Below are 11,943 nucleotides of genomic sequence, written 5' to 3'. Positions count from 1 at the left end.
ATGTGCCCCCGGGAGGGGTGGCAGCAGCAACTTGGTGCTTGCCTGTGGCCCGCCGGCCCAGAGGCCTGGAAGCCATGGTGGCCCGGGGCCCTTCCAGACCGGTTGACCCCCCCCGGGGGTCACGCTGCCCCCCCCACCAGGGGAGAAAACAAAGGGGGCCGGGGGAGCCCAGTTCGGAAGCCCGTGGCCGAGTGCCCCCGTAACCGCTGCCCGGCCAGGCCCGAACAAAGCCAGCACGGCCCGGCGCCCCCGGCCTCGGCGAAGTTTCCAGGAGAATGCCAGCACAGGGCGGCCCGGCCCGGCCGGCCCCCGCGCCCCCCCACCGCCCCCTGCCAAGCCCCGGTCTTCAGGGCGGGGGCTCCCCACGGGCCCGCGCGAGCACGGGGGACTGCAGACATTCCGCTGCCTCCACGGCTGCATTCCTGCCGCAAACAGGCATTCGGCCATTTTCTCCAAATACCCGACACAAAGCGGCTCCGGCCTCGGCGCCCCCGGCCCCGCCTCGGCACCCCCGACCGCCCCAGCCCCGCCTCGGCCCCGCCGGCCGCCCCAGCCCCAGGGCCCGCACTTCCTCGTCGTCGCCCCCGTGCCCCCGGAGATGGGGAAGTTGAGGGAGGGGGGGTCGGCTTTACCAGCACTTTCCGGACTCGGGCGCCCCCACAATTCTCCTCCTTCCCTCGGGGGCGAGGAGCGGCCCAACTCCGGCCTGGGCGCCAGCGAGAGGAGGCCGCCCCCCCCCCCTTGGGGGTCCGGCGGGCACCCCCACCCACGCCGGCCCGGGCCCGCCCGCCCGCCGCCTCTCCCTCCGGAAGTTTCTGAAGTTGAGTCCCCCGCCCCCCTTACGGCCGGGCCCAGGCTCTGGGGATGGGGGGGAGGGCCGAAGCTCGCGTGGGGGTGCTGCGGAGGACGGCAGGGGCGGGAGGGCAGCGGCGCAGCCCGGATCGCTGTCCAGCCTCATGGGCCGGCGCCCGTCCGCTCCGAGGCAACAGCGCCTTCCGGCCGGGGAGCGGCTCGGGACGGGCCGGGCCCGGGGAGGGGGCGGGGTGGGGAGCGGGAGGCCGCGCGCCGCTGGGGGCCGGGCCTACGAGGGTGCGGGGCCACAGGGACCCCAGCGGACAGAGGCAGGAAGTGGGCTTGGGGGTCGGGCGCCTGGGCGGCGGCGGCGCCCTCGAGGGGGCCAGGTGCGCCCAGCCAACCGGGTCACCTGGCCGAGGCGAGGCCCCGGCGGCCCGCTCCCTTCCCCCGCCCGTCGCGGGGGTGTAACCCGAGCCCGCTGATCGGCCTCCCCCCGCCCGGGCCAATGCAGCCTGAGCCGCAGATCAGCCCTGGACAGCGCCTCTGCTGCTGCTGCTGCCGCCGCCGCCACCGCCGCCTCCCCCACGCCGCCGCCAGCCTACCTGAGCTCTGTCCCCCTCCTCAGTGCGGTTCCTTCCGGCCGGGCCCGGGCCGTGGGGGGAAGGGGCGTACTTACCGGGCTCCGAGAAGGGGGGGCAGCACGTGCACGTCTTCCTCCTCCTTCTCCTCTTCCTCTTTGTGGACGCGACTTTCAGCGATTGTTCGCGGGAGGAAAACAGCCTCCGACGAGTAAAGTTGGGGCCGAGGCCGCGGAGATCCAGCAGGCCCCGGGGAGCCCGGCTGCAGGTGGTTCTCACGCAGCGAAGGCTTCCCCGGCAGCTCCCGCCTCCTCGGGGACCTAGTGCGGGGCCCGCGGGGGCAGCGGGGCCGTCAGAGTCACAGAGTCCGGGGGCAGTGCTCGAGGCTGCTGCGCCGCGCGGCCGCCCGATCCGCACATTCCAGCACAGGAGGCAACGCGGCGCAGTCCGCCCGCCCGCGCCGCCGCCGCCGCCTCCAGCGCGCCACGCCCCCTCCGGCTGCCCGCGCGCGCCCCCGCTTCCCGGCGCGTCCCCGGCGGGCGCGCGCGCGCCGCCTCCCGGCACGTCCCGTGGGCGCCTCGGCCGTCGCCGCTGTCCTGCGGGGCTGGCGAACCCCGCGCCCCCCGGAGCCCTTGGCAGCCGTCTTCCCCTTTTTTCGTAATCTGGGCTGCGTCTCTGGGGCTCCGGTTCGGAGGGCCAGGGGGGAAGGAGCCCGAGCACATGGTTGCACCTGGGGAGTCTACACTAAACCGCCCTCGTTTTCACTTCCTGGGGGTCCAAAAAAGAGACTACATGCATACTTGGGGGGGCATCAAAGCGAGGGCCCCCTCCTTGATTCGGGGGCTCCACAGCGCGGACTTGGGCCGGATCTCGGCTCGCTTACGCGTGCATGCACCCGGGAGAGCTCTCCATCTTTGGCAGCACCGCTTCCTCCTTTGTAAAGGCAGGCCGGGCTGGGAAGAGAAGGCAAGCACGGCTCGGGACAGCTCCCCGCTGACCGCGCCGCCCCTTAGCAAGCGGCCGGCGGCCACGCGAGCCAGGCCGGGCAGGCACCTGGGGCAGGAGCCGTCACAGTGCCTCGGCTCCCCAAACACGTATGGAGATAGTCGAGGGTCGTGCTCCCGGCTCCAGGGGAGTCCCGTGCCGAGGTCGGGGAGAAAGTAGTCCTGAGCTCTCCAGCGGGAGGCCGGGACGTCAGTCTACGCTAGAGCCCAACAGGGAGCCGCGCACGAAGGCAGAGCGCGTCTGAAGCTCCTGACTACATCTGCTTTTGGTCCGAGTGGCACCCGGCCGGCCAAGGAGGCCAAGGACAGGGCACCCGAGGAGTCAAGTGGGGGCCCGAAAAGGGCGGCCCCGGGACTGTCATCTCGGAAGTCGTGGCGCTGGAGGACGAGGGGGCAGGGGCAGGGGATCCCCGAAGCTAAAAACAGACTAAGTGGGTAGTCCCGAGGCGCACGTGAGGGAAGGGGCTCCCGGAAGCAAAAATAGAGGCTGAGTGGGTGCTCCCGAGTCACACGTGGGGGAAGGGTTCCCCGAAGCCAAAAACACAAGTCAGTGGGTAGTCCCGGGGCACACATGGGGGAAGGGTTCCCCGAAGCCAAAAACACAAGTCAGTGGGTAGTCCCGGGGCACACGTGGGGGAAGGGTTCCCCGAAGCCAAAAACACAAGTCAGTGGGTAGTCCCGGGGCACACGTGGGGGAAGGGTTCCCCGAAGCCAAAAATACAAGTCAGTGGGTAGTCCCGGGGCACACGTGGGGGAAGGGTTCCCCGAAGCCAAAAACACAAGTCAGTGGGTAGTCCCGGGGCACACGTGGGGGAAGGGTTCCCCGAAGCCAAAAACACAAGTCAGTGGGTAGTCCGGGGGCACACGTGGGGGAAGGGTTCCCCGAAGCCAAAAACACAAGTCAGTGGGTAGTCCCGGGGCACACGTGGGGGAAGGGTTCCCCGAAGCCAAAAACACAAGTCAGTGGGTAGTCCCGGAGCACACGTGGGGGAAGGGTTCCCCGAAGCCAAAAACACAAGTCAGTGGGTAGTCCCGGGGCACACGTGGGGGAAGGGTTCCCCGAAGCCAAAAATACAAGTCAGTGGGTAGTCCCGGGGCACACGTGGGGGAAGGGTTCCCTGAAGCCAAAAACAAACGAGTGCGTAGTCCCGGGGCACACGTGGGGGAAGGGTTCCCCGAAGCCAAAAACACAAGCGAGTGGGTAGTCCCGGGTCACACGTGGGGGAAGAGCCTTCCATGGCAGGCCTTCCTGAGCCTGAGAGCCCAACTCTGGCTTCTGGAAGAAACAGCTTAGGAACAGGGATAACTTGGGAAGGAAAACACTGACTTCTGCTTGAATTGAATCGGTCTATAAAACACTGAGCCGCGTGGTCCCTGTCCCCAGATAACTTACTATCTAACGAAGGAGACAACGAGCGCATAAATATGCCACGCTAGCCCAGTCCTGGGTAAATAGGAAATAACTGACAAACGCAAAATAATTAACCGGGGAGTGGGGAAGGCTTCCTGGAGAGAGCAGGATTTCAGTTGGGACTGAAAGGAAGCCAGGGAGGTCGGCCGCGGGCAGGGGAGTCTCGGAGATGAGGGGTAGGGAGAGGAGTCCAGAAACAGGGCGTCTTATTCATAGAACAAGTAGCCGGAGAGGGCACCGCATGGAACAGGATGGATCTAGCAGCAAGGGGGGAAGAGGAGGAAGGCCCGAAAGGTGGGAGATGGCGGGTCACCAAGGACTTGGAAGGCCGCAGGGGTACTTTGGGTTTGCCTCTGGAGGGGACAGGAAGCCACTGGCGTTTATCGAGTTGGTGAGGGGCCTGTGCTTAGAAAAATCACTTTAGTGGCTGAATGGAGAAGGGACTTGATGCAGGCAGAAGGACCAGCAGGCCCACCGCAGTGGGCTATAAGGGATAAGGGGCCTGAATAAGGATAAGGCTATGAACTCAGCTATGAAGGGAAAAGGGGCCTGCACAAAAGGCGATATATAAAATACTGTTGTGTGTATACACATGTGTACATACTCATCTAGTGCATTCTAGTACATCTATGTACACGGACATATCCTCAGACTCGTGCATACCCCTATGAACTGTTCCTTTCCTTCCTCATCCCAGTATTGCTCAAAGCACTCCTTTCAATCTGTTAACATATTACAACCCAACTGTTCGGAACTGCTAGAAACACCTGGCAGCCACTACAGGGAACTGTTTTATCCCAGTGTCTAAACTTCTCCCTCAATTACTACCACCATCCCAGCCCCAAAGGTTACACCACAGGGTCCCCCTTTTTCCTATAATTCACTAATGGAGGAGGCAATGTGAAATGGTGGAAATGACACCAGACTTGGGATCCAGAAACTTGAATTTCTTAATTTAATATTCTTAGTAAATTCAATTCTTACCAGTTCAAACTTTCTAAATGTTTACTCACTGACTTAAATTTGTACTCGGATGCTAAACTCAAATGGAATTCAACATTTTTCTTCCAAAACCATCCGTGCTCCTGGCCTTTTTCTGCCAAGAGGCAAATTGGTAACATGCAAAAATGCAATGTCAGAGGAGAAATTGTCTCATTGCTTGCACATACTAAATGCTTGTTGATTAATAAATAGGCATTTCAAACTTAACATGTCCTAAGCAGAGCTAAAATCCCATCTTAAACATTTACTAGCTTTGTGACTCTAGCAAGTCACTTTATATCTGTTTCCTTCTCTAGACGGCCTTACAGCCCTGGATGTATGTACGGTCCTAAAATTCTATGATCTTTCTCTAACAAATGCACCACATTCCCTATCTCTCTTAAGGGAAATCATCCTGCCATGTACCCAATCTTACAGCTTCAGTCCTCCACTTTCATTCTTTACTTCAGTATTCCAAATCAATCTTCAAATCTTTTCTTAATTACCTTCTTTTTATTTACACAACCAGCCTTAATTACCTCAACTTTGTACTTTCACAGTGGTCTCCTAATTGATCTCTTTGCCTCCAATGTCTCCCCTGTCAATCCATCCATCCTTCAATAGAGCTGACAAAATGATATTCCTGAAAGTCTGACTCCCGCTCACAGGTACCCTATTTCCTCTTAAAACACAATCCTCAGTTTGTCCTTCTCAATGTGCCTCCAAACCTATTTTTCAAGATCACTTTTATCTTCTTTCCTCTCATTCACTCTCCACTCCAACTGGACTCTTAGTTGCTATTCCTGTATCTGAGATATGATCTCCTACTTTTGTGCTCCTGCTCAGGCTCCATCCTCAAATCTGCTACTTGGAACTGACTTAAAAGGAATGACAAAAAGGAAAGCCTTAATAAAGGTCTAAGGCTTGAAGTATTCCAAGTTTGTTTCTTTTATGAAAACTGCCCTTTTATAAAGAAAAACCTGGGAAGACGCATAAGTGAGTAGAACTAAAATAATTTATACAATGACAATAATATCCTAAAGACTAACTGTGAAAGACTTAAGAACTCTCATGGATATAATGACTAAGTACAATTCCTAAGAAATTCATGATGTTTCATCATGCTGTAGCATGATAGTGAGGTGAGGGACCCAAAGTTCAGAGAGAGGATAGTGGTGGTTTTTTGGCCCTGGCAATGTGGATGTTTGCTTTACTTGCTTATTCATAGTTGTAATAGATTTTGATTTTCCTTTCTCAATTGAGGGCCAGTATCACCTTGGAAGGGAGAGAGGACAAATTTTCGCTTATTGAAAAAACTATATTTGATGTTAAAATTTTATCCCTGTTGAATTTTACATATATTTAGCCCAATACCTTAACCTAGGAAGGTCTTTTCAAATTCTGATGACATCTAGTGAATTAGCACCATCCCTCCAATTTTGTTTCATCTGCAAATGTGATAAATATACCATCCATGCCTTTTTCCAAATCATTCATACAAATATTTAACAGAATAGGGACAACCACTGATAGGAATCTGTGACACTTTATTAAAGACCTTTCTAAATTGATCTCAAATCATTAATGATCACTCTTTGGGAATGGCCATTGACCCAGATTTTAATCTAGGTAATTGTAATCTAATTGTAATTCATCTCATTCATAAGAATAACATGAAAATATTGTTCAATACTTTGCTAAAAAAAAAAAAAATCCACCACCACCATCCCCATCCAACTATGAACTATCATAACTTTTTTTTTTTTTTTTTTTTTTTAACTCATGGGCTCCTGTGGCAATCTAGTATAAACTATGAACTCTGATTCAGAATACTTGTCACCTATGTTCATGATTAAAGAAAATGCTACATTTCACCTAAAGGTCAGTGAAAATAAAGATGTATTTTTTTTCCCTATCTGTGACCTTTAGAGAGGGGAAATTCTGAAAGCCTAAGATTAAGAACCTCTAATCTTGCAGTAACCCAGTCAAAAAAGGAAATTACATTAGTCCAACATGACTAATGTTTTTGATGAAGCTGTATTGGTTTTTGTTGTCATGGGTTTCTTTTCTAAATTTTCACTGTTATTCTTCATTTGGATCTGACTTCCTGACCGGGTGGATTGTATCACACCAATATTGTCCATGGGAAGGATAAGAGAATGGTTTACCATTTTCTTCTCCAGAGGCAAACAGAAGTTAACTAACTAGGCCAGAGTCACCCAGTTAGTATCTGAGGCTTTGAACTTCCTGACTTCCGAGCCCTAGCGAGCCTAGCGTGATCCACTCTGCCACCAAGTTGCCTCTTTTCAAATTTTCTCTAGCAGGGAAAAAATACTATTATTTTTAAAAATATATGTGTTATATGTTTCTATGTCCACCATCATTGGAAGAGGGGAGGAGAAGGAAAAAATTTTTGTAAAAATGAATGCTAAAAATTTTCTTGGCATGTAACTAGAGGAAAAAATAAAATACTATTCAAATTTTCTCTAGCCATCTCTTAAAAATAAAATGGCCTAGAAAGACTCTAAATTTGGAATTCTTTCCATGAAGACAAGTTCACTGCCCTAATTTGCACACTTCCTTATTTACTTTTTTTTTTAAGTAATTCAAAACATAAACACCCCTTTGGTTGTAGAGATCTCCCATTGTCTGAGATCTAATCAAGATCACTGCCAGTGATCATCAGCCAGGAGACCAACCAGTTCTTGAAGCACTTTGAGCTGTAATTCATCCGAACTAGGTGACTCAACCAAGGTCAGTTAATTACTGCCTTGTTATCATCTTTCTTATCTTATTCGATACAAAGAAAATGTTTTAGTTAAAAATTTTCAATTCAAGCACAGGTTTAACCTGCCTGTAGAAGGGAGGTGGGGAGGAAGGGAGAATATTTGGAACACAAGGTTTTGCACGGGGGAATTTTAAAAACTATCTTTGCATGCATTGGAAAATTAAAAGCTATTTAGAATTTTTTCAATTCATTTTTTTTTCTTTTTCGCTGAGGCAATTGGGGTTAAGTGACTTGTCCCCAGGGTCACTCAGCTCGAAAGTGTTAAGTGTCTGAGGGCAAATTTGAACTCAGATCCTCAGGACTTCAAGGTTAGTGCTCTAGCTACCGCTGCCAGCTAGCTGTCCCTCAATTCATTTCTGAACAAAATGTCCTTGGAATCATATAGGATCTGAATCCCAGACTTAAAAAAAAGTTACTAACTTCTCTCTGCCTCAGTTTCCACATCGGGATTTGGAGTTAAATGATTGCCCGTCTATCTCTAAATTTATGATACTGTAATTTACAATTGTACTAAATGACTAGAACAGTAAAAAGCTATAGAACTTCATATTCCTTTAGATTATTATTTTTTCTCATTCACCAAAATTCACTTAGCCTAAGATTTAAGGCTGTTGTAAAACTTGGCCATTACTAATTTCTTTCTTTGAATAACGGTAACTCTCCTTTACATTGCACCTCATGGTATACAAAGCACTTGAACCACACTAATCCTGGTGTAAAAATGGTACAATTGGTTTTCTCCACATTAATGGAATGGGAGAGGAACAGCTGAGGCTCTAAGTAGTTCAGTAACGCGGCTATTGTTACCCAATTAATAAATGTTTGAGAAAAAAACGGGAACTCATCACAAAGATCTGAGAAATGAGCAATCCTGTTACCTAGTTGATGTGGACCATCTCAGAGTTGGTCTACTTCATATTATCTTGCACGCCGTTTCCTGTTCCAATAGGAATAGTGTTCCTGTTGCTTGGACCTTAATAAATAAATAAAGCACCCAGCACTGTGCTAAGTCCTGGGTATACAAAAAGGTCTCAGCTCAAGGTACTCACATTCTGATGGGGGAAATAGCACCTTCAAGTCACACACCAAAATCCCACGTAGGTTAGAATGTAGCAGAAAAGGAAATAGTGATGCATTTTCTTTAATGTCAATTCCACTGATAAAATCGTGAATTTTTGATATTGAACATTTAACAGGGAACCAAGGATCTTAAATATTAAATATGTGTAGCTTTGCATATAATAAAGGAATGCTTTTTGAAAAATCCACTTACTAATAACTTAATAGGCCTGAGGAACACAGTTTTATGCCTTCAGTGTAGTGATTTACAATTTCTCCAATAATTCTGTATTTTCTGAAAAGCTTCCAATCATAGTATGATTCTCCCCATTTTATCTTAATCCCACAACTACATGGTGCTTGCCTATTTCAACACTGATATCCTTTCACTATCACTAACACTTTACAAATATTATCTCATTAATTTTCACAATCACAATGGGAGGTCGCTGATAATATTCTTCATTTTGAGACTAACAGACTTGGCCAGGGTCACACAATTAGTATCTGAGGCTCCATCTGAACTTAGGTCTTTTTGATTTCAGGCCTGCAACTCTGTCCACTGCACTATCTAGTTGCCTCTCAAGTAACTACTATGCAATTACCATTTTATTTCTGTAGACTGATTAATCATTACTTGTGGAACACCTACTATTTGTTTAATATTTAGTGTAGTGGAATGGAAGAAACTAAAGTCTTCTTCATTTGATAAATAGTCCAAGGATATAAACAAGCATTTTTTCTAAGGAAGAAATCCAAACTGTCAACAAGTATGTGAAAAAATTTCAACAAATCACTTAAAGAGAAAAATAAATTAAGCCTCACACCCACCAAATTGACAAAACTGACCAAAAAAGGAGGAAAACTATCAGTGCTGAAAGATGTGCAGGAAAACAAGCACATTAACTGCTGAGGGGTTAAGAGCATTCTAGAGATCAATTTGGAATTATGCCCTCAGAGTTAGTAAATTTGCATATGCTTTGTCTCAGAAATACAATACCAGGCCTAGCCTCCAAAGAGAGAAAAGAATGAAAAGGATTCATATGTGTAAAGATTTATAGCAGTTCTTTTTGTGGAAGTGCAAAATTGGAAACTAAAGGAATGGTAATAAATCGGGGAATGACTGAAAAAATAATGGGATGTGAATGTAATGGAATATTATTGGGCCAATGATGACAGAGATTGTTTCAGAGAAAGCTAAGAAGATTTATATTAACTAAAAAAAGTGAACAGAACTGGGAGAACAATTTATATACACGAACAGTAAAATTAAACAAGTTTGAAAGCGTTAAGACTATGATCAGTGCAATGACCATGATTCCCAAGGACTGATGATGAAACACCTCCTAACACAGAAGTGATAGCATGTGTTGTACAATAAGTCATGTATTAATTTTTTTTGACAATCAGCATGGGTTTGTTTTAATTAAATAAAAGATTTTTGTCACAAGGTTTTTTTTTTTTCTTTTTTTCCCTTTCAATAGTGGGAAGGATAGGATAAAATGAAGAAAAATAGGTATTTGTTAATTGAGGAATTTTTTTCTTCTCTTTTTAAAAAATTGTACTCATTTTGTATTTTTATTTTTATGATTAATTTTTTAAAATTTTAAGTTTCACATTCTTTTCCTTCCTCCAGAGGGCAAACGTGAAATCATATAAAAATCTCCATATTAACTGCTATGTTACAAAAAAAAAATTTTTATTATCCTATTTTCTTTTCTTTTTCCTTTCTCTCTCTCTCTCTCTCTCTCTCTCTCTCTCTCTCACACACACACACACACACACACACACACACACACACACAGAGTCTTACTGTATCCTTCCTCAAAAGTCTGTTTTACTTCTAACTGCTGCTTCCCTTAATCCTGGCTCCCTCTTATCACCCTACTTCCTCTTTCTTTTATCCCCTTCCCCTCTTGCTTTGTTCTTAGGTAAAACAGATTTCTCCGGAATTTTCTTTTAAAAAGAAAAGAAGTCAAGATGTCCCAATTTGTAAAATTTTCAGAACACTGGCTTTGGACTAAATGGTATTTAAGCGCTATTCAGTACTAAAAAATTGTACAAGTTTGTCACATGATTCCTGACCTCAGGGATATTACAATCTATTTGAGATGAGAAAACTAATATTTCCAACTGATAAGAGATCCTTCTTATTATTTTCATGATTGAAAATGTAAGGAATGGCAAATATATCTTATTTCAGAATGTCAATGATTAAATAAATGCAATAATGCTCAAATTCTGTATTAAAAAAAGATCTGGTGAATGATATCTCTCCACGAGACTACTTCTAGCAGTCAGGATGATATATAAGTGAATTGGAAAACTGGAGCATATGTAGACTTCCTGAGCATTCAGAAAGGCTGAGTCAGCTTTAACTGAATTTCTTCACTTCATTTATTTCTTCCATCAATCATGGTTTCCTATGGGAGACCATGCTGCATGTGGTCCTAATAAACAGGAGTCAGTCCTTGGCCTCTGCATTCTTTCTTTCTTATTCGAAGTTAAGAAAGTGGAACCTCAATGACCTTGTGAATTAAAAAAAAAAAATTATAAGGAGAGTCTGACTTTTCAGCATCAATGCCCTAAGGGGCAAAACCCAACTCTTACCAGTAACCTTCTGGATTCAGGCCAGCAGAAGCTAAGACAAGGACTCATCCGCCAGTCATCCTGTATCTAGACACAGCATTCAGGGCCATCTCTAATCATCCTAATGGATATCTGACCATTGGACCCAGATGGTTCCAGAGGAGAATGTAAGACTGGGAACTTTGCACAGCCCTCCCTCACTTCGATCTAATTCATTTGCAAGCCATGGTATAAACTTCCTGACATCATGGTCCTCTTGGAGAACAAAGGACAAAACAATATTCATAATTTCATTTCATGGTTATTTTGGTTTATTAGGATTGTTACCTTAATTATAAGGTTTCCATGGTCCTGGATGATTTTAAAATATTTCATACTACATGTATTCCTGAAAAACAGAAGTAGACAACAAATGGAAGAAATTATAAAAACAAACCAAAACCAGATTCCTTACTGAAGATAAAGGTTGTGTTTTGTTCTGGTTTTGGGCTTTGTTTTGTTAGACAGAACAAACAATGCACTTAAAATAACCTGTGAGGAAGGAATTTTAACATCTAAAATCTATAGAAATTGATGAAATTTTATATGGCTAAGTTTTCCAATATCTATTCCAAGAGATAGATGGTCAAAAAATACTAAGAGGCACTTATAGAAAGTAATAAAAAAAAATCATTAATAAACACCTGCTTCAATTCTTGAGAAATCAGAGAAATGTAAATTAAAATATTGTGAAGATAC

At 47.1% G+C, this 11,943-nt stretch overlaps 1 protein-coding gene across 1 annotated transcript; it reads left to right on the top strand.

Moving 5' to 3' along the window:
* Window positions 1-819, top strand: LOC127541378 (basic proline-rich protein-like). Its single transcript, XM_051966664.1, has one exon. The coding sequence runs from the start codon at window positions 1-3 to the stop codon at window positions 817-819; it is 819 nt and encodes a 272-aa protein (XP_051822624.1).
* Window positions 820-11,943: the final 11,124 nt, after the last annotated feature.

The sequence above is a fragment of the Antechinus flavipes genome, chromosome 6 (genome assembly GCF_016432865.1).
Source record: "Antechinus flavipes isolate AdamAnt ecotype Samford, QLD, Australia chromosome 6, AdamAnt_v2, whole genome shotgun sequence".
Lineage (NCBI taxonomy): Eukaryota > Metazoa > Chordata > Mammalia > Dasyuromorphia > Dasyuridae > Antechinus > Antechinus flavipes.
This window is presented reverse-complemented; position numbering and strand designations above follow the sequence as displayed.

Coding starts and splice junctions, on each gene's coding strand:
- LOC127541378 (XM_051966664.1), top strand. CDS start 1: ATGTGCCCCCGGGAGGGGTGGCAGCAGCAACTTGGTGCTTGCCTGTGG.